We start from the raw sequence: 20,549 nt of genomic DNA, 5'->3' as shown, positions 1-20,549 counted from the left end.
AAGTTTCTCAGATCCTCAGTGTTTTTTGGTTTTGGGTTTTGTTTTGTTTTGTTTTGTTTGCTTTTTAGGGCCTCGGGTAGCTGCTGGCCTCTGCCACAGGCACAGCAACGCCAGATCCGAGCAGGGTCTCGACCCACACTACAGCTCATGGCAACACCAGATCCTTGACCCACTGGGGTGAGGCCAGGGAATCGAACCTGCAACCTCATGGTTCCTAGTTAGATTCAATTCCGCTGCAGCACAAGGGGGAACTCCTCTCAGATCCTCTCTGGAGAAAGGCTTTTGATATGGGGAGGTGGGAAAGGCAGAAAGCCTAGAGGTGATTGAGGTGGCATGCGGGGTAGCAGGGCTTGTTGCAGAGAGGGAAACGGAGGAGAGGGAAAGGGGACTGGCCTGGAGGTCAAGGCCACACTCCCCTTTCTTACCAGCGTCCTCAGGGTGGCCTCCTGTGAGCTGGTGACAAGTCAGACTGGTCTGTCCACCACTGCCCCCAGGAACCACATCCCGGCTGCCCCCAGTGTCCTCACCCTCTAAGCACTTTCTCCTTAGCTTTCTCTGCATAGCCGAAGCACACCTCGGAAGCCATCAAAAGCCTGGCCCAACTTCCCCATTTTCCAGGAGGGCCATGCTAAGCCCAGACACACTTAGTCACATCCACACCAAAGGACAGGAAGTGGAGTGGGAGCCCAGAACCCTAACCCCCAGAAGCTCTCCACTCACTGAAGGGGAATCGCTGCCCTGCCCACCGCACCCCCAGCCAAGATGGACAAGACATCTTCCAAACCAGTCACGGACCCCTGGAAAGGAAAATCTTTATTTCCTCTGCGGGAATGGAAGGCTAAAGCAGCATCCTTCTGGGAGGGTGTGTGATAGGAGCTGCAGAGGCCAGGGCCTGGGCCCCGTCACTGGTTGTCCTCCAGGAAGAAGTCGTTGTAGGCCATGCAGAGCGTGGTCAGGAACACCGAGTACTCCTTGAAGTCGATCTCCTGGTCGCTGTTCTTATCCAAACTCTTCATCAGGTCGTCCACACTGCTCTCCTTCATCTTCTTCCAGGGCCCAGGTAGAGACATAGGTCAGCCCTGCCCCCTCCCAGCCTCAGGCTGAGCCCCAGCGGAGTCAGCATCTGGGCCCTCAGAATCCCCCCGCCCCCAGGCCACACTCAGGCCAGGACCCAGCACCACGCAGGCGCTCAGTGAGCTGACCCCTGAGCCTGGAGAAATTACAAGAGGGAGTCTAGGGCAGCCCCGCTTCCCCTCCACACTTTCTACCGCCCAAAGAAATAATAAGCTAGATTTCATGCAACACCTCATAGAAGCGGCTTGGTGACTATGCGGCGCTGAGCAAGATCCAGGTCTTAGTCTGTCCCTCTTGGGGATCTTGAGCATCGACCCAGACAGCACATGCCGCCAGGAGCGGTGCGTTCGTGCCGAGAAGCCAGCGCATCCGTTCCCTGCTAGGAGAGCCTGCAGGACAGCCGTAGGGAACCAGTGCCTGGCACCCAGTCTTACTCTCTGGTCCCTGCCCTCCTCGCCCAGCTCCACCAAGAGCACGTTGACTGCGCCCCCTACCCCAGGGGGCAGCAGGTGGGAGACAGGAAGAAAATACAGAACATCCTCCCTCTCCTCTTCACTGCCCCCAGCTCCAGCTTTGCCACAGGAGACAGGACGTGGGGACTTACGGAGATGGAAACAACCTTTCTGTGACGCCATTCTTGTCCCCAGTCTGGGTTCCTGTTCTAGCCATACCCTCCCCAGGGCCTCTGTCCCCCTGTAATTAACCCTGCTGGACCCACGGCCCCTCCCTCAGCCCTCATTCACTCCAGGATGCAGAGAGCTTGGCAGGAAGGCCAGAGGGGCAGCCGGTGACACCCACACCTACTTCAGTCCCCCGTCCACAGGGACAAAACCTGGTGGAGCTTCTCTCCGAGGAGGCCCACTAGGGTTCAGAATGTGACAGCAGAGGCCTCCCAGGCTGTTTTTAAAGATACACGGGCCTGGCCTGGAATTGCAGCCTCTCGCCAACTGGGTATCCTCAGACAAGTTATATAATGTCTCTGAGCTTGGATTTTTTTTTTTTTTAACTGAAATAATAATACGATGACTATCTCATAGACCTTCCCCTCCATCAGTTGCCTCCCTCCCACCATCTCCATCTGGTTAGAATCAGTTCTGTCTCCCTCCAGCCTGTGTTGGAACTAGCCGAATGATCCTTTTGGTTCCTGCGTCAGCACCATCAAAGCCCTGGGGTGGGGGGGTGTCGGGTGGGAGCCCTGCCCTTGAGCTGTGCACAGCTGATCTGGACCCCTGAACCCCCTCGTCCCCCCACCCCATCCTTCACACAGGCTCCACTTGCATCTCTGAGAGCCCAGCCTCAGCAAGGAAGTTTCCTTCATCTTTGCCGGTTTTATAGGGGAGGCTGGCCATGCCCAAGGCGTGTGGCAGTTCCTGGGCCAGGGATCGAACCTGTACCACATCAGTGACCCAAGCCACTGCAGTGACAACACCAGATCCTTAACCCGCTGAGCCACTACCGAACTTCAAAGGTCTTGAGCTTCTCTAAAGCCTCACGCGGGCTGAGGGCCACCATCCAGATGCTGCCCTTCTCCCCAGTGGAACATGACTCATCTCAGCACAGAGGTCTAGAGCTGTGTTGGCCCAAGAAGTCCACGCTCTCCGTTGGGTCTCTGTCTGTACCCATTAGCCATCCTGTCCTTCCCAAGGCTGGCATACCCTGCGGGCAGATGCGTGTCCTCTCTTGCCACCCCACCCACCTCATGCCCGGAAGGCCCTGGTGTTGGTGCTTCCTGTTTTCTCCCTCCTCTCCCCTCCCCCACGGTGCCCACTGGGAGCACTTGGACTCAGGGATACAGGAGAGGGGACTGTCACCCACCTACCTCACCAAGACACAGCTCCTTCTTGATCAGCTCCTTCAGCTCCCTCCTACTCAGAGTCAGCTTGCTGCCCTCTCTCCCTGAGTATTTATGGAAAGTGGTGACCATGGTGGTCAGAGCCTTCTCGAGCGGGGTCTCCATCACCGGGTGCAGTCCTGGAGGCCGAAGGGAGAGGAGAAGATCACCCCACCCGGGAAGCCAGACCTCCTGCTTCCCTCCGCCGCTAGCCCACCTCCAAGCCTCTCCCTCGAGGACCAGCAGCTAGAACCCGTGATGAGACTGAAATCTACCCAGCAGACCCTGGTGTATGCGGACAGGTGGTAACAAGACCCAAGGCAAACTTGGAACAGCCAGAGCAGGGAGAGCGGCAGCACCCAAGGGAGACGGCTCACTCTCCTGCGTAGGCGACATGGGAAAGGGGGTCTCGGGGCAGAGAGGTGACAAAATGGCCCAGCCAAAGGAAGATACGGGGGCAGATGGCAGAGCAAATGAGGGGTCGGGATTTTCTCCCTGCCCCCTCCAGCTCAGGCCCTCATTTTCCAGGCAGTTGTCACCCTGGTCACCCTTCTTGGCCCAGGTGCCTGAATCAGCTGGTATCAGGGAGTATGCCACTATGGAGGAGGGAATCAGGGCAAAGAGCCCAGGGGTTGGAGGAGGCTGGGGCTGCAACTGGAAGATAAGATCTCAACAGGAAACTGGGGAGAGGTGACAGGACTTGTCCAGCTGGTCCCATTCCGTAGCCCAGAGAACTGTACATACAGACTGGCCATGAGGCAGTGAGGCGGGGGCGGGGGGGGTGGGGGCTGATATCTCCAGGGTCATCTGAGAGCTGGACCCAGAAGTTGGCTTGGTCTGGGCCTCTAGTCCATGAGCACAGCCACACCCACCAAGGGAAAAGGCAGTTGGAGCTCCTGTGACTCAGACTTGAAAACCACTTCCCCCTTAGGGAGGAAGGAGCCAACACCCCAGGAACTCGGAGGCTGCAGGTAAATCTGTGTAGAGTCTTGAGCAAGGAAAGGAGAAAGAAGCCGCTACCTCTTACCTTTGACCCCACACCCATCTCTCACTTCTTGAATTGGACCCATCATTCATCTCCCACCACCCAAAACCCTCAGCCTCGCCCCACCCTCCAGGAGACTCAGGCCAGGACCACAGTGGAAGGCACGGGTCTGTGGGCATCTGCAGCAGCATCCTGGCTGGTTCTGATCCCCACCTCCACCCCCAGAGCCACTTCTCAGGAAATTCCAACAGCCACAATGACTCCAAATACTCTGCCCTCTCCTTCCTGAGCACCTGCCCCCACTCATCGGTGGGGGTCACCCTGCTTGTCACCCTCCAGTCTCATCGCCCAGCTTGCCATACCGTATAAGTGAGCAGGAAGATCAGAAAGACTCACCAAAGAAGGAGTCAGAGAACTCACCGGAGCAGCAACAGGCTCCTTCCCTCTGGTCTCTGCCTTTATTCCCTGGCCCCAGTCCCCAGGAAACCAGGGGAGACAAAGGGCCAATAAGAAGGGGCCAGGGACCAGGAGGCTCCGGCCTCCTGGGACTAAGGCTGGGAAGAAATCCCCTCTGCCAGTGTCACCTTCCTTATTTCCAAAAGGACAGGATGGGGGCGCACTGAGTGTGGCACACATGTCTTCCGTCCCAAAAGCTTTATTTTCCCAACCAAAAATCAGAGCTCACGGTCTAATGGGATAACAGCCAGGCTGCCCTGGAGAGAAGACCCAGGAGGAAAAACGCAGGGTATCTACCCGTACCCTAGGCCCCTCTCCACACTGGGACCCTCCCACCCACTCCAAGAACAGAACAGGCACATTCTGGTTAAGATGGGAACCAGCAGGGAAGACGGTTCCTGCCAAGGGCATGGTCAAAGCCATTAGCGAGTATAGAGCCTAAGATTTTTAAAGGGTTTTCTCTTTTTTCTTTTCTTTTTTTTTTCTGCCACACCTGCAGCATGTGCAGCTCCTGGGCCAGTGATCGAACCCGTGCCATAGCAGAGACTCAAGCTGCTGCAGTGGCAACCCCGTATCCTTAACCCGCTACATCACAGGGGAACTCCTTAAAGGATTTTCAATGAATAATTTTGTCTAAACCTCACTCATTACCATGGGAAAAAATTCTTAGAGACTCTTGGAAAACTAAGAATCAAGGACCAAGGCAGAGATTGGGGAAGGATAGGGGGGCTGGGTGACGGGGTAGAGGCTGTGAGCTAGGGGAGCAGGTTCAGGATGTGGTAATGAATGGGGCTGGGGGTCAGGGGGAGTGGCCCGTATCCCAGGAGAAACTCAGATGTTGTCCTGCCATCTACCAGAACAGAACGGAAGTGGGGGCTTAGCACCTATTGCTGCTGCAGCCCCACCCTCGCCTGCCTGGGTGTTCCCCGCTGCCCCCCACTCCACCCCCACCCCCATCTGGCAAGGTTAGAGAGGCAGCAGGGGACTGGTCGCTAAGCAACTGGAGTTTCCCAAGTAGAGAGTGATGCAGCAGGAGACTCAGGGGAGGGCACGCCATGGAAGATGGGCGGACCTGGGGGGCGGGGGCGGGGGGGAGAAGGGGGAGGAGGCAAACATTTTCCTGGATCAAAATTCTACCCAAGTCTCGGCAGTCCTCTGAGGGAACATGTGAGTCACCTACCCCACTCCTCTGAAACTGGAGAGAAAAACACAATGCGATGAGAAGGAAGGGGAAAGCTTGAAAGGTCAAGGGAACCAGACCTTCCTGGTCTCTGGACCTGCCCCCTACTCACTTCTTCCTTGAAGGTCCCTGTACACCTAGGCATGGTCCAGAGGTCTAACCACAATCCTCCCCCACGGCCCGCTGGAGCCCCTGGCCTTTCACCTAAGGAGAAACAACACCATGCCTGATACTGGGGGGCGAGATCTCAATTTCATTTATCAGATCCTATGTCTGGAATTTTATCTCCAAATTGGTGGTCACCTCCCACCCCAGCCACTCTCCTCCAGTCACCCCTTCCGAAGTCCTTTGCCTTCCTCTGAAGGAGCAAGAGATGCTAACTGATAATGAAGCACATCTTGGGACCCCTGGGACAGAGACGGGTCTCAGAGAAGGATGATCGTCTCATGCTGCAGCCAACAGCCTGCTCACCCCCTGCATCACCTCCCTCATCTGAATGTGGACAAGAAGGATTCATCCATCCCTGGGGTTTGAAGCCAAGGTGCTGGAAGGGGTGGCCAGGCAGGGCCTGGGCTGTCAATGTCAGGTCTGAGCCCTCCTCCCCCTCCCCCTTCTGGCCTCACGACTTCCTCCCCGTGACTCAGCCCTTCCCCCACCATCCCCAGGGTGCCCACACTCCTTCCCAGACCCCAACCAAGAACAGATGTGACCTTCCATCCCATCCCAGCTTCAGTCTGCGGTCCTGCTGGAGGCAACGTTGGGGAGATGGGATGGGTGAGTGCCCTGGCCGAGATCCTACAGCTGGGGCGGTCCAAGCCTCTGGGGTCCCTTTCCCTGCCTTCAGCCCCATCCTGAGTCAAGTCTGTCCCACATACCCATGCACGGTCACGCATCCCTCTCCCACCTTCACCAGTCTGCTCTCCACTCTTCACAAAACAGCAGCAAACCTGCCAGTACCCCTCCCACCCACACCCCCCCCCATATCCCTCAGGCCCCATCCCACCCTCTCAGACCATCAGTCTTATAGCTTTCAGAATCTTTATTGAACTTGATCAGGTCAGGAAGAGCCACGGTGAGGCACTGTGCCCTTTCTGTCAGGGAAGACCCCCTCCCAGCTGGCAGGGCCCCCACCCACATCCGAGGAGCCCTCACTTCTTCCGGGGCTGCTTATCAGGGAAGCCTTCAAAAAACTCGTTGCACATCATGGCAATGCAGGACAGGAAGACGCAGTACTCCTGGAAGTCCACCTCATTGTCCCTGTTGCTGTCCAGGTTGCTCATCAGCTTCTGGAAAGCAGCTTCATCCGTCCTTTTCTGCAGGGGGAAGAGGCTGCAGGTAGAAACTGGAAGCAGGAGGGGCAGGGTGGGGGCAGGGGGAGCAGAGCTGAGACTAGCTCCAGATGGGACCTCAGGAAGGCACAGGCAGGCTGTGGGGGCCGGGGGGAGCTTTGAACCTCCAGCCCTCAGGGCTAGGCGGGGGCGTGGAGGAGATCTGCCCTTCAGATGAGGAAGTCTGGGTACCTGGAAGCCCCTGGAAAAGGGGACTACAACATCGTCTGCCAAGGTCATTTTAAGAATCTGGTTAGAAGAGTTCCCGTCATGGCTCAGTGGTTAACCAATCCGACTAGGAACCATGAGGGTGCAGATTCGATCCCTGACTTTGCTCAGTGGGTTAAGGATCCAGCTTTGCCGTGACCTGTGGTATAGGTTTCAGACACGGCTTGGATCCCGCGTTGCTGAGGCTCTGGTGTAGGCTGGTGGCTATGGCTCCAATTCGACCCCTAGCCTGGGAACCTCCATATGCCGTGGGAGCAGCCCAAGAAATGGCAAAAAGACAAAAAGACCAAAAAAAAAAAAAAAAAAAAGACTCCAGTTAGACAGTGGTCATGAAAGCAATGCATAAATTGTACAAAGGTTGATACAGATGGTAACTGTGATTACGCTGGGGTGTGTCTGTAGGTATGTGTGTATCTTCACATTCACAAGCCAAAGAGAAACTCAAAAATGGTTTATAGGGGAGAGGGTCAAATTAGGAGTATGGCATTAACAAATATGTACTTTTATATATGAAACAGGAAAGGCAACAGGGATTTACTCTATAGCACAGGGAACTATATGCAATATCTTGTCATAACCTATAATGGAAAAGAATCTGAAAAAATATGCATGTATGTACAACTGAATTATTTTGCTGTATACCTGAAACTAACACAGCATTGAAAATCAACTACACATCAGTTTTAAAAAGAAGGTGGCAGAGTTCCCTCATGGCTCAACAGGTTAAGGATCCAGCCTTGTCACTGCTGTGGCTCTGGTTACAGCTGTGGCGCAGGTTCCATCCCTGGCCTGGGAACTTCTGCATGCTGCAGGTGCGGTCGGAGAAAGAAGGGAAGAAAGAAAGAAGGGAAGAAGGAAAGAAAGAAAGAAGGAAGGAAGGAAGGAAGGGAGGGAAAGAAAGAAAGAAACTTTGATAGAGTGTTTATTTTTAAAAATGGCTCATAGCTGGATTGATGGCAAGAGTCAGACTATCATGATTCATGGATCTCAGCTTTATACACGAACTACTTAGGGAAGTGACTTAGTATCTCTGAGCTTCAGCTTCCCTCCAGGTCCATTGTGCCTCTTTCGGCTGGGGGCCAGGAAGTGAACAGTGGGTGCTCACTAGGCAGCCAGAGCAAGCTCTCTGCCCCCACTTGCCCATGTCAGCCAGAGAGGCCCCGGTTGCTGATGCTCCTGAAGTCCTGAAGACCACCCCGCTCCGCCCCACTCAGCATCACTCACCCCCAGGAAGCTGGGCAGCTCCCGGGTCAGCAACTCCTTTAGCTCAGACTTGTTGAGCTTGAACTTGTCACCCTCCTTGCCTGAGTACTTGTGGAAGGTGGACACCATCACATCGAGGGCCTTCTCCAGGGGGTAGGCCATGGCAGCAGTCAGGATCTGGGGGCAGGATCACAGAGACATCCTTATCCCCCCCCCAACCCTGCCCCCAGCTATGTATTCAGAATGCCCCCACCTCCATCCCTCAGGGAGCCCTTGGAGAGACTCTGCTTCCACCCAAGAGGGAGCCCTGAAAGGTGGGGCTCGGCTCCTGGCGGGGTGGCTGTGCACACTTGGGAAGTTCGTGCTTGGGGCAGTGAACACCTGCGGGCCAGGATGGCAGGTTCCGGGTTGCAGGCAGCCCGTTTAACCAGAGCCTTTCTCCACCCCTCCTCCCTCGGGCCCTTCACTCCCAGGCTCAGCCCCCAGCAGCCCCACCCCGGCCCATTCTCTCTCTCACAGCGCTGGGTTGGGCGACACTGCTGGAGATCTGCCCAGGGGCCTGTAGCGGAAAAAACCAGCGGCCGGCACTGCATAGGGAGGGGCAGGATGAGGTGGCAGAGGCGCACGCGGATGCAGGGGAGGGATGGGGAGGCCACCCTCCCTTGAGCTGGGCTGCTGTGTGCAGGGCAGAAGCTCCCAGGACACAGGGAAACAAAAGCCTGCCATCGCCTACTGCCTTCACTGTGCTTCCCATGCCCGAGTGTGCATACACTGGCTTGTGCAACGCAGCAAACATGAGCCAATGTGCACACCCACCGGTCACAAGCATCCCAAAACCTACTACAGCCACCACACAGGCAAGCCCCAGCATCCCAGTACCGCTGCGACAGCTCCCATCAGCCACCTGCTCCTCGCTCTTACTTTTAATTTTTGCGTCTCTCTGGCATGCACGTGCATGTGCACACACACGCACGCACAAACACATACACACACCACCCAAGAGCCTTCCCATCAGAATCTCATATCCCGACCCACTTAGCACATCTGGTGCCCACCAGCCTCTGCTTCTCCTGCACCGAGCCTCAGCCTGACCCCCCTCGTGTGCCAGTCAGGCAACCACAACTCATCAGGCCGACCACAACTCACCAGGCCAAGAGAGAGGAAGCGCAGAGAGGGTTGGGGCGAGAGGAAGAGTGGGGAAGCCCAGCAGCCTGACCTATTTATACCCTGGCCGGGCCCTGCCCATGCAGGGGCTGGGGGAGAGCAGGAGACAGCCCTCCCTCCTATCGTGGTCAGATGCAGCCTGCCCCCTCCACCAGCCCAGCCTGGAAACCCAGCTTCCTGCCCAGGGCGGGCACGGGGAGGCGGGGGGACCATGGGAGAGCCCCAGTGGGCACAGGGAGGGGCCTCTGTGGGGTGGACACTTGAGTTTTAGGGAGCTGGAGGAAGGGGCAGTCAGTGCCTGGGGCCTGGGGTGCCGGTGGTCTCTGGGGAAGCCAGAACAGAGGAAAGGGGACTAGGGGTGGTGGGAAAGTGCCCTGGCATGTGGCTGCCCAACACGGGGAGGGGACCCCACGCTCAGTGCTGGGGACAGCTCAGACTGCCCTTCCACTCCCCAAAGGGCTCTCCACCCTCCTGAGTGAAGCCCAGGACAGGAGCTGGGGGTGTCTGGAAGGAAGAACAAGCCAACACCCAAAGGAGGTGCTGGGTCCCCCAACCGCACCCCACAGGCACTTCCCTGGAGAAAGATCTGGATGAGGTAGCAATGGAATGGGGAGGGGAGTCAGGTCCTTCCGGGGGCGGGGATGGACTGAAGGGACCAAGAGGGAGGCAGAGGGTGTCACGCACGGGAGGAGTTTAGAGTGGGGATGGGTGTCAGGAATGAAGAGTGCCCATTGGGCGGGGGGTGGGGTGGTGGGAGTTAGAGGTGATACGGCTCAAAATGGAGCGGGGGCAGAGGAGGGGGCAGGCAGGGATCAGGGAACCTCTCAAGGTAGGATGTGAACTCAGGGACTGAGGGCGCATCAGGAGTAGGGGGTTAAGTCCCTCAGGTGGCTGTGGCTTCAGGAACGGGGTCTGCCTGCAGGTCTCCCCTTCCCTCGCCAATGCAGGGCACCCCTCCCAGGCCAATAGGGTGCAACACCCTAGGCAGAGCTCAGACACCCTAATCCTATTAGTGCTGCCCGCTGGGCGCCCACAGCCCTGGGCAGGGAACAGATCCACCCCCCAACCCGCCTCCAGCCCCACCCTCCCCCCCAACATCCTGTCGAGAGAACTGGGTTCTGTCCTCCCCTCTTGCCCTCCCTGACACTCCAAGGGAGCTTCTTCTTCAAAGACCTGCCAGAGAGACCCCACCACCACCCCCCTCCCAGGGACATTGTCCGCCGCCCCCCTCCCCCCCGTGCCGACCCCTCCCCCTCCTGCTGGACGTGGAGACCATGTCTTTTCTGCGGGGTCTGAAACTGCCCCCAGCCTCCTGTGCTCCAGTGGGAAAGGCCAGAGAGGAACGAAGCCTCAGCAAGACTCTGGCCCCAGGCCCCAGCTGTCCCCTCAGAGGAACTGAACCAAGCCGATGATGCCAATTCTTTATTAGGAGCGAAATAGGCCCTTTTCCCGCTGTAGGTCTCCTTCCTGCACACACTCTGCTGGGACTTGATAGCCTCGGGGCAGACCCCTGGCCTGTGCCATCTCGGGCCACAGAGGGGAGGCAGCAACTGGCTGCTCTCCGGGTCACTAGCTGTGGTCCTGGGGAAGGTCCCTCAGGTCTCCTGGACTCAGGGGCCCTGGATGGAGGGGACGCGGGAGGTGGAGGGGAGAGCTGACAGGTGCAGGACGATCTCAGAGCAGAGATGGGGCGGGTCTCAGAGCAGACTCAGACCCCTGCCGGCCCTGTTACTGGGAGCAGGGGGGCTCCGGGGGGCAATCCTTGAAGTACTCGTGGCAGTAGGTGCAGAGGCAGGCGAGGGAGCGCACGTACTCCACGAAGTCCACCTCGCCATCCTTGTCGGAGTCCAGGACACTCATGAACTTATTGTAGTCACACTCCCGGAGCTCCGTCTGCGCAGGGCAGGGATGGGAAGCAGGTTGAGGGGAGGTTGAGTGAGCCATGCACACTCCCGGCTTCCCTCCCTCCCCTCCCTGGGGTCCCGGCCACCCCAACCCACAGCCCTCTGGAGCCAACCTCAGCCGACCTGTCCTGACCACTTGCCCGGGTCCATCCCCCTCCCACATCTTTCTCAGACCCTTCACTGAGCACCTGCTCTTTGCCACCGAGTGCCTGCCGTGTGTCAGGATTCTTCACAGAGCTCTCACTCAGCCCTCCCATCAGCCCTGCCCAATTGTCCTCCCACTTGACAGATGAGGATACTGAGGTTTCTGATGTGCCAGGCGCCGCCCCCCCCAGACCCCTCCCCAGAAGCTGGCTTTGCCAGCTGATGCTCAGAGCTGTCTCCAGGCCTCTCTTGGCAGAGTCTAAGCAGTGCCCTCCGTGGGGTGCCCACCCCAGGTGCTCACCGGGGTCCAGGTGGGCAGCTCCTTCTGCAGCAGCTCCTTGAGCTCCGCCTGGCAGAGCTTGTGCTTGTCCCCGCAGCGCCCCGAATATTCCTGGAAGGTGCACAGGACCGCAGCCAACCCCTGCTCCAGAGGACTGGCCATCCTCCCTGTCACAGAACAAGGGTGTGACTCACGGTAGAGGCCCAGTCAGCCCCCTGGGCTCACCTCTGCCCTTGGTGTGCCCCAGGGACTGCCCCCAAACCTGACTTAATCCCCTCTGGGCTTCCCGTCCAACACTCCCCCTCCTCTGAGCAGCCCTCCCTGACTGCACCAGACCCTCCTCGTTTATTGCCCAGCTTGCCCGCCTCCCATGTTCTGTTTCTGGACAGAGGCCTCATTTGCCCAAGGTCACTGCAAACCCTTCAGAGAGCGTGGGCCACCCCCAAAGTCACCCCCCCACACTGGGGGTCCCTGAGGACTCTGATTCTCATCACTTTTTCTCATCAAACACCCAGCAAAGGCTCGGTCCTGCTATGCATCACCCAGAAGACACAGTCCCCCTAGCCCTAGAAGTTTCCTCTCCTTCAGGACCCCAGAGCTCCTTGGAGACCCTGGCCCCCTGCTGTGCTCCCCTCCGCAGGCCCCTGGCAAAGCTGAGCTCTCTCAGGGACAGTCAGTTCTCAGAGGAATCCCTGCCCCCACCTCACTACCACCCTCCTCACCAGCCCTCCTGCCTTGAACCCAGGGAAGCTGCTTCTAAAGGGAAACCTGGAATCCTCTCTGCCTCTGACTAGCTGTGTAGCCCTGGGTGAGCCACTGAGCCTGTCTGGGTCTCAGGTGCCTTATCTGTAAAATGGGGTTAATCCCACCTCACAGGCCTCATCAGGGACCTGAACCACATGCTCTCTGGAGAGAGTGAGCTCAGGTATGTGCCAATCTGCGACCTGCCCCTCCCGAGGCCATACCCCGACCCTGGGGGCCTAGAGACGGAAGGCTCTGCAGAAGGGACCCCTCCCTGGAACTGCCCACACCCTCCACTGCATGGGGCCCTCCTACCGCCCTTCTGGGAGCTGCCTCCCGCCTGGGGAAGCCCTGAGGAAGACATGTGTTGTCGCCATGTGAGTGCAGTGACTCACTCCTGGTTCCCCCAGAGGACAGGAGTCCTGCAGCACAAGGCGGCCTGGGCCAGAGCCCTCGGCCCTAATGATTCGCCCTTTGCTGGGCCCCGTGGAGCACATGGCCAGAATGCTGGTGGTTGGGGGTGGAGCAGGGGGCTAAGTGTTGTCTGGGGTCTAAATCTTTGTGACAGCCCAGAATTGGGGCGAAGTCTGGGTTCCCAGAAGAGGAAAAGGCCAGGATCCCGGGGGAAGAGGAGCCCTTGGAGAGGCCAAGCTGCCATTCTGGGTTCCTGCCAGCCTGCCTGGCGCCAGCGCTGATGCTTTTTCAGAAGCTCGGTGCCTGGAGACTGGAGGGCGTCTTCTCTTCCCCACGGCCCTGGCCCATCCCAACCCACCGGGGGGAACGAAGGGAGTGGGTGAGGGGGATGCTCACGGAGGGAACAGCAGCGCTTTAAGCCCATCACCCCCACCCCTCCGCCAGACCTCAGCTCTGTCCACCCCTTAAATCCACGCTCCCCAGCAGCCCCTCACTGTACCAGGGAACCCCTGCGTCCATCCCCTCTGCCTTCCATCACCTCATCAGCTCCAGACATGGTCATCCCTCTGCCCCCAAGCCCAGACCTGGGGCCAGGAGAGTCCCTGAGCTGCCCGACATCCAACCCAGGGCAGGACCCAAGCAGCTGGCACTCACCACTGCTGTTGGGTTTCAGTTGGAGGAGCCTAGAGACGGGCCATCCCTATTTGTACCCTCCCCAGGGAGGAAGGGAGCAATTATGGGGGAGCCCAAGTAGGTCAAGCACTAGATGGCCCGGGGCTCCCCCACCTCCTTCCCTGGTAACCCCTATTACAGGCCCCATCCACCCACCTAGCCGGGCACACATCAAAGGCCCCGTCCGGGCTGCAGGCACCACCACCTCTTCATTTTCCCTCTGCCCTCCCCCAGCGTCGGGCACCGGGCACAGCCTGCCGCCCATCCTCCAGCACGGTCGGGGTGACTGGTCCACCGCAGCCAGCCCCCAGAAGATGCACCCCAGAAGACAAAGTAGAGCCACACTTTAGCCTCATCCCCAGAGTATCCTTGTGCTAGAGGGGATCTTGGTGAAACTCTGGTTAAGCCCCCTCCTCTGGTGATGCTAAAAACACTGAGGCCATGAGACACCCCACCCCGCCTAATCTCCAGATGGATGGTCCTTGGACGATTTGGGCTGAGAACCGCTCGCTTGAAAGGGGCTTGTCAGCAGGACATCTGAGGCCCAGGAGGAAGGTGTGCTGCCCCAGAGGCGCTTCTGGAAGTCTAGGCTGCATTCTCTTTTTTTTTTCTTTTTTTTCTTTTTAGGGCCGGACTCTCGGCATATGGAGCTTCCCAGGCTAAGGGTGCAATCGGAACTATAGCTGCCAGCCTACGCCACAGCCACAGCAATGCCAGATCTGAGCCACATCTGTGACCTACACTGCAGCTCATAGCAATGCCAGATCCTTAACCCACTGAGCAAGGCCAGGGATCAAACCTGCAACCTCATAGCTCCTAGTCAGATTCTTTTCTGCTGTGCCACGACGGGAATTCCTAGGCAATGTGCTCTTGGTGCCCACCCCCACCCCCACCAAGCACAGGCTCACACCAGGGCCTAGGGCAGCCTGTAGCTGGAGCTCCTAAGGCCTGCTTCCTGTCCTGCCAGCTCCATTCAGCACCAAGTTCATGTTCCTTGCACCCCCATGGGGGGGTAGATTTCCTTTGGCTTTTGGGCCTAAGCATGTAAACTTTTGGGGCCCAGCAGTCTGGGGGACGTCCCCCTATTCTCGGCTCCTCAAGTGAGCCCTTCCTCACTCCCCACCCTGTCAAAGCCAAAGGTCATTCTGACTCCATTTGGCCGATGCCCTCAGGACCTGAGCCCCCACCCAGCCCGAGTCTGCTTTCACTTAGATTTTGATCTCCTCATTCCTTACCGCCTTGTAAATGCTCCAGTGCTTTGCAAAAGATATTTTTATTCTCTTCAGCATTTTTTGTTGTTTTCAGCTGGCACCAGCACAGATCACCATAGTATCAGAAATGGAAATCCCAGGAGTTCAGTTCCCATCACGGCTCAGTGATAACCAACCCGACTAGTATCCATGAAGATGTGGGTTCGATCCCTGGCCCCACTCAGTGGGTTAAGGGTCTGGTGCTGCTGTGGCTGTGGTGTAGGCCAGCAGCTGTAGCTCCAATTCAAACCCTAGCCAAGAACTTCCATGTGCCACAGGTACAGCCCTAAAAAGAAAAAAGAGGAGTTCCCCTGGTGGTGTGGGGAAACAAATCCGACTAGGAACCATGAATTGTGAGTTCCATCCCTAGCCTCGCTCAGTGGGTTAAGGATCCAGCGGTGCCGTGAGCTGTGGTGTAGGTCAATGATGCAGCTGGGATCCTGAATTGCCTTGGTGGTAGTGTAGGCCAGCAGCCATAGCTCCGATTAGGCCCCTAGCCTGGGAACTTCCATATGTCGCAGGTGTGGCCCTAAAAAGACAAAAGAAAGAAAGAGAGAGAGAGGAAGGAAGGAAGGAAGGAAGGAAGGAAGGAAGGAAGGAAGGGAAAGAAAGAGAGAGAAATGGAAATCACTTCATAGCGCTTCTCTGGGTCTGCCCTCCTCCCTGTGTCAGACCCCTCCCCATTTTCCAGAAAGAGAACTCAAGGCCCAGAAGAGAGGGCAGGGGAGTCAACACCCAGGCCTCTGAAGAAGCCCTCGTGCTCATGGGGCAGCCAGAGAGCTCATGACCCCTTGGCCTCACCCCAGGGCCCCAGCCTATGCCATCAGCTACCTGAGGCCTCAGCCCTTGGGTGAAGGCCATGAGCAGTGGGGAGGGCAGGGAAGGGACAGCTGTGATTAACCCTGTTTTATAGGCAAGGAATTATGGGGAGCAGGGGACAGAAGCAGGAGCCCGAGTGGACCAGCAATTAATTCAGTTCTAGGTCAAGCACGTATTCCCACCCGTGACCTCCCAGCTCCGCCACCAGCCGCCTCCCTTAAGCAGATCACCTGACCTCTCCGGGCCTCATATTCCTCATCTGTCCATGAACGAGGACAAAAATGGTCACCACTTCACAGGATGGTTGTGAGGCTTAAGTGAGGTCACATACACTAAGCTCAGAGATAAATAGTGCCAGCACACCATCAGAGCATAAAGCTTAAGTGAGAGGTAGGTAACTTGCCCAAGTCACACAACTAATTAATAGCGGGGTAAGAGCCATTCATTATTTTTTTTGTCTTTTTGTCTTTTCTAGGGCCGCACTCGTGGCATACAGAGGTTCCCAGGCTAGGGGTCAAATCGGAGCTGTAGCCACCAGCCTATGACAGAGCCACAGCTGCGTCAGCTCCAAACCACATCTTCGACCTACACCACAGCTCACGGCAATGCCGTATCCTTAACCCACTGAGCGGGGCTAGGGATCGAACTCACAACGTCATGGTTCCTAGTCGGATTCGTTAACCACTGCGCCACAACAGGAACTCCGAGCCTTTTGTTACTTATGTAACTATTTAGAGGCAGCTTCCTACAGCCAAGAACAAAATAAAGCACAAGCTCTGCAGAGATGACCATCTAATGGAGGCGACAGACAGTAATGCGTGTTTGATAGGCTTGTGACATAAATGCCAGGAAGGACACTAAAGCAGGGCTGAGGGGGAGAATGGTGGTGGGGGTGGGTCTGGGCGCTTTATATGGTGGTCAGAGAAGAGCTGGGCAGCCTGGCTCTGAGCCGGGTCCTGATGCCCCGGGCTTTCCTGTTCCTCGGCCTGGCCTGGCCTGGCTGCCCCTCCCCAGGATGCCTCACCTTGGTTTGCTCACTGGGAGGGGCTCAGACTGAGGGGGGCAGGAGCCCGCCCCTGGAAGTGACAGCAGAGGGATGAGTGGACAGACGGGGAGGTCTGCGTGCAGGCACTTTGGGGCTGGGGGACTATGATGGAAAGAACCCTTTGCTGGACCCTCACTACAAGCTCCGCCACCTCTTGCCTCCTGTCCTTTATCTTCTTGGCATGTCCTTTATCTTCTTGGCAACTTAAATTCCTTGCCTCCCGGAGTTCCCATCATGGCGCAGCAGAAACGAATCCGACTAGGAACGATGAGGTTGTGGGTTCGATCCCTGGCCTTGCTCAGTGGGTTAAGGATCTGGCGTTGCCATGAGCTGTGGCATAGGTCGCACACGTGGCTCTAATATGGCGTTGCTGTGGCTCTAGTGTAGGCCAGCAGCAACAGCTCTGATTAGACCCCTAGCCTGGGAACCTCCATATGCCATGGGAACAGCCCTAGAAAAGGCAAAAAACATACAAAAAAAAAAAAAAAAAAAAAAGATGAAGTGTCCTAGAGTGCCTGGACACTCATGTGCTTGAGCCAAAAGGACCTGGGCCCGAGGGAGGGGGTGGCCACACTCCCTATCTCACAGCCCCATGGAGGTCCATGAACCCTGTCAAACTGAGGGTCATCTCCTTTCTCCTCATCTGAGCCCAGTGTTGGAAGGAGTATCTGGTTACCGGGGGCTGGAGTCCCGGAGGGCTTCGCTACAGTTAGGGGCTGCGGGGGAATCTTCTCGGGATCAAGGAGAGCCTGTGGGGCTCAGACTCACTCTCTGTTTTGACTGCCAGGTCAATGCCTGATTATGCCCATTTCCCAGGTGGGAGCACTGAGTTGGTGGGGAGAACAAGTGACCTAAAGATAGGAGCATGCGAAGCCCTGCTTTAGTTGTTGCCCAGCCTCCGAATCCACTTTTGCCTTGGGTTTCTCTTTTCTTCTCGGGTCAACAGCTGCCAGGGATGGACCCAAAACAGCAAAGGCTGAAGTGACAGTAGGACCCAGTGGGAGGTGAGATGTGTATCTATGAGGCACTCCTCACAGCTGCAATTCCAGCAGGAAGTGAGAATCTGGTCCTTTGCACAGTGACGCTTTCTGGACCGTCCCTGCTCCACCCTGGCTTCTGCCTCAGCTGGGCGGTTTGCAAGGAGTGCAAGGTTTGCAGGATGAGGGGTGATTGTTGAGACCAGCTAGGAAAGTCACATGTTTGTTAGTTTGTCAAATACAAAATGAAATTAACCTTAACGCGTACCTAGCCGAGGCAGCCAGCCAAGGCCGGTCTCCACCAGCCAAAACCACCCTACACAGGAACTGAGCCCCAGAAGCCAGGATCCACTCTGAGCACTCAGACTGAGGTAACGCAATCACCACCAAGTAGACCCACTTCCCTGTGGATTCAGGATCGGGAGACCAAGAGTGTCTAGACTCTGCCCACCCAGGCCCCCTTCAACTCACACAAAGCCCAAGGCCTGGGAGGAAGGAGGGGAAGGCCCAGGCTGCCACTCTCATGTCCCAGAGGGGGGAGGCCCTGGGTCGAGTCCCCACACTCTCCTTACATAACCTTTCCCAGCCTCTGTGTCCTCCCTTAGGAAATGCAGAAACTAAGAACACATCCCGCATCTGCATGCTATCAGGATTCAGCAGGATGATACTCCGAGAGGCCCAGCAGAGTGCCTGACCAGAGGGGCGCTCCCTGAATGACAGGTGCTGCTTCCTCTCAGTTCCCTCATCTGTAAAAAGGGCCTAAGGATAGCTTTTTGCCGGGGGTGACCATGAGGCTGAAGTGACAGTGTGTCTGAAAGGAGCTTTGGGAACTGCTGCAAAAATGCCAATTACCATGATCAGGAGTCCCTGACCTATATTCACTGGCTGCCTTTCCTATAGGGTATTAGGAGAGTGGGCTTCTCTCTTTCCATTGCCAGGGGCCTGCCCAGCCTTGGCTCCAGCAAGAAAGCAATTCAGGAAAATATTGCCTGTTGCTTGTCCACTATCCATCCCCTCTTTCCTTATTATTAAAATCTTTTCTTTTCTTTTCTTGTAAAGTGTCAACATCCCCCGCTGAAAACACTCCGGTCGCAGGTAGGACTAACCATATTACAGAGTTAAGGTCAAAGAGATATAAGTAGAAATCCCTGGAGACAGGCCGTTTGCATAATAAAAAGGCAAAAGGCCAAATCTCTTGAGGGAAAGGTTTTTTGTACCTCACCCTTCCTGTGTCTTCCAGCCTGGAATATAGACAGTGAGATAAGGAGGTACAGCAGTCATCTTGTGATCATGAGTCAACACATATGAGGAGGCAACCGTATGTGCAATAGAGTATAGAGCAAAAAATGAAAAGACTGGGTGTCCTAAGATATCTCTGGGCCCGTGAACCAACACTGAACTGCCTGCTTCAGATATCTTTTTACATAAGACAATTAAAGCCACTATTATTAGTCAGGTGATCTATAATTCAAAGCTTAATAAATTCTTAACTGGAAGAGGTTTTTTTTTTTTGGTTTTTTGGTTTGTTTGTTTGGTTGGTTGGTTTTGCTTTTTAGGGATACACCCACAGCATATGGAAGTTCCCAGGCTAGGGATCAAATTGGAGCTGCAGCTGCCGGCCTACACCACAGCCACAGCAATACAGGATTGAAGTGGAGCCACATCTGCAACCTACACCACAACTCATGGCAATGCCGGATCTTTAACCCACGGAGTGAGGCCAGGGATCAAACCCAGATCCTCATGGATACTAGTCAGGTTCGTTAACCACTGAGCCACAACGGGAATTCCCGAGAATTTTTGAAGTAGAGTCTGCAAACAAAAGAGTCTAAAACATGGACTTGGCTAAGTGGCGGAGGGAAGACAGCAAGATATGAGGACCCAATATGTGCAGCTGAAAAGTTAGGGACCTTTGCTATGAAATGACAAAATGTTTGGTCCAACTGTCCCCTGATATATCTTGGAAGGCAAACCAGGCAGAAATCTCAGTGTAGTGATGGAAGTGGTAGGAAAAGCTTAGAAACTTAGCATGAGTTGGCTCCTTGAATCCTTCATCAAAGACCTGCAAGAGAAAGAGGCTGCTATTACAAAAACCTAAGGCAGGTATCATTGGCTTTGGGACAAGGCAATGGGCGAAAGCTAGCAGGACTTCAAGGGGATTACCAGGAATAATGTGAAGGGCAGTGAGGAAATGGCCACTAGAAACTGAAGAAAAGGCAACCCCTATGATGCAGTGGTGGAATGTCTGGAAACACTATTATCCATGGTAACTTGGAAAACAGAAAGCTTACTTAAGGAACTCAGGGATGCGCTAAGGAGATTTTTGGACAGAATATTGAAAGTGCCAATTGGCTGCTTCTGCATGTCTATGATAAAAACATGAGAAGAAAAGACATGCACTAAAGAAGGAACTCTTCAGTGTTTTCGTTTGTCTGTTTGTTTTGGCAGCCCCCATGGCATACAAAATTCCCAGGCCAGGGATGGATTGAACCTGAGCTACAGCAGCTACAATGCCAGATCCTTAACCTCTAGGCCTCCAGGGAACTCTGGAACTCTTCGGGAAGAATTTAGAGGAACTATAGATGACCCAAGATAGTCTTTCTGGGTGGCAAATGGCTCTCACAATAAGAAATGGTCTCAGGGCAAAGATCAAATCCAAGCCCCTGCCTTTATCTTGTCCTGAGGCCTTTTTATTAAAGGGCCTCAGAATAAAGTCAAAGATGAGCCCCTTCATGGAGACCTCAAAATTTAAAGGCAAGTCTCAGATCTCAGATAAACAACATGTCTTTTAATAATTTTAGCAGTGTGCCTCTCAATCCTTTCAGACAAGAGAGCCTTAAAAAGAATCATAAGG

The 20,549-nt window shown here is 55.8% G+C and overlaps 3 protein-coding genes across 9 annotated transcripts; all 3 read right to left on the bottom strand.

Annotated features, from left to right (window-relative positions):
- Positions 1 to 787: 787 nt before the first annotated feature.
- S100A5 (S100 calcium binding protein A5) lies at positions 788 to 4,390 on the bottom strand. Of its 3 annotated transcripts, none has more exons than XM_021090791.2 (3): positions 4,287 to 4,390; positions 2,894 to 3,045; positions 788 to 1,046 (listed from the first exon to the last, which is right to left on the bottom strand). In XM_021090791.2, exons 2-3 carry the CDS (start codon positions 3,029 to 3,031, stop codon positions 903 to 905), a joined length of 282 nt encoding a protein of 93 aa, XP_020946450.1. In that variant the 5' UTR covers positions 3,032 to 3,045; positions 4,287 to 4,390; the 3' UTR covers positions 788 to 902. The 3 variants fall into 3 exon arrangements, with proteins under 3 accessions (XP_020946450.1, XP_084880436.1, XP_084880437.1); XM_085024310.1 differs by lacking the exon at positions 4,287 to 4,390 and adding an exon at positions 3,181 to 3,501; XM_085024311.1 differs by lacking the exon at positions 4,287 to 4,390 and adding an exon at positions 3,181 to 3,501 and having other exon boundaries at positions 788 to 1,043.
- Positions 4,391 to 6,547: 2,157 nt separating this feature from the next.
- S100A4 (S100 calcium binding protein A4) lies at positions 6,548 to 9,566 on the bottom strand. Of its 4 annotated transcripts, none has more exons than XM_005663356.4 (3): positions 9,432 to 9,566; positions 8,307 to 8,462; positions 6,548 to 6,839 (listed from the first exon to the last, which is right to left on the bottom strand). In XM_005663356.4, exons 2-3 carry the CDS (start codon positions 8,445 to 8,447, stop codon positions 6,675 to 6,677), a joined length of 306 nt encoding a protein of 101 aa, XP_005663413.1. In that variant the 5' UTR covers positions 8,448 to 8,462; positions 9,432 to 9,566; the 3' UTR covers positions 6,548 to 6,674.
- Positions 9,567 to 10,858: 1,292 nt separating this feature from the next.
- On the bottom strand, positions 10,859 to 13,600 carry S100A3 (S100 calcium binding protein A3). Of its 2 annotated transcripts, none has more exons than XM_001927336.5 (3): positions 13,587 to 13,600; positions 11,799 to 11,944; positions 10,859 to 11,342 (listed from the first exon to the last, which is right to left on the bottom strand). In XM_001927336.5, exons 2-3 carry the CDS (start codon positions 11,937 to 11,939, stop codon positions 11,178 to 11,180), a joined length of 306 nt encoding a protein of 101 aa, XP_001927371.2. In that variant the 5' UTR covers positions 11,940 to 11,944; positions 13,587 to 13,600; the 3' UTR covers positions 10,859 to 11,177. The 2 variants fall into 2 exon arrangements, with proteins under 2 accessions (XP_001927371.2, XP_020946448.1); XM_021090789.2 differs by lacking the exon at positions 13,587 to 13,600 and adding an exon at positions 12,914 to 12,991.
- Positions 13,601 to 20,549: the final 6,949 nt, after the last annotated feature.

The sequence above is a fragment of the Sus scrofa genome, chromosome 4 (assembly GCF_054392235.1).
Source record: "Sus scrofa isolate SSC_HxYL_T2T_F1_AM1 chromosome 4, Sscrofa_HxYL_maternal_Yorkshire_Landrace_v2.0, whole genome shotgun sequence".
NCBI lineage: Eukaryota > Metazoa > Chordata > Mammalia > Artiodactyla > Suidae > Sus > Sus scrofa.
The sequence above is the reverse complement of the archived record's forward strand: the minus strand, read 5'-3'. Positions and strand labels throughout refer to the sequence as shown.

Excerpts from the sequence above, each read along its gene's own strand:
- S100A4 (XM_005663356.4), bottom strand. The coding sequence starts at position 8,447 with ATGGCCTACCCCCTGGAGAAGGCCCTCGATGTGATGGTGTCCACCTTC. Across the intron at positions 6,840-8,306 it reads AGCTGCCCAGCTTCCTGGGG|AAAAGGACGGATGAAGCTGC; the intron begins GTGAGTGATGCT and ends TTCCCCCTGCAG.
- S100A3 (XM_001927336.5), bottom strand. The coding sequence starts at position 11,939 with ATGGCCAGTCCTCTGGAGCAGGGGTTGGCTGCGGTCCTGTGCACCTTC. Across the intron at positions 11,343-11,798 it reads AGCTGCCCACCTGGACCCCG|ACGGAGCTCCGGGAGTGTGA; the intron begins GTGAGCACCTGG and ends TGCCCTGCGCAG.
- S100A5 (XM_085024310.1), bottom strand. The coding sequence starts at position 3,301 with ATGTCGCCTACGCAGGAGAGTGAGCCGTCTCCCTTGGGTGCTGCCGCT. Across the intron at positions 3,046-3,180 it reads CATACACCAGGGTCTGCTGG|GACTGCACCCGGTGATGGAG; the intron begins GTAGATTTCAGT and ends TTCGGCCTCCAG. Across the intron at positions 1,047-2,893 it reads AGGAGCTGTGTCTTGGTGAG|AAGATGAAGGAGAGCAGTGT; the intron begins GTAGGTGGGTGA and ends GGGCCCTGGAAG.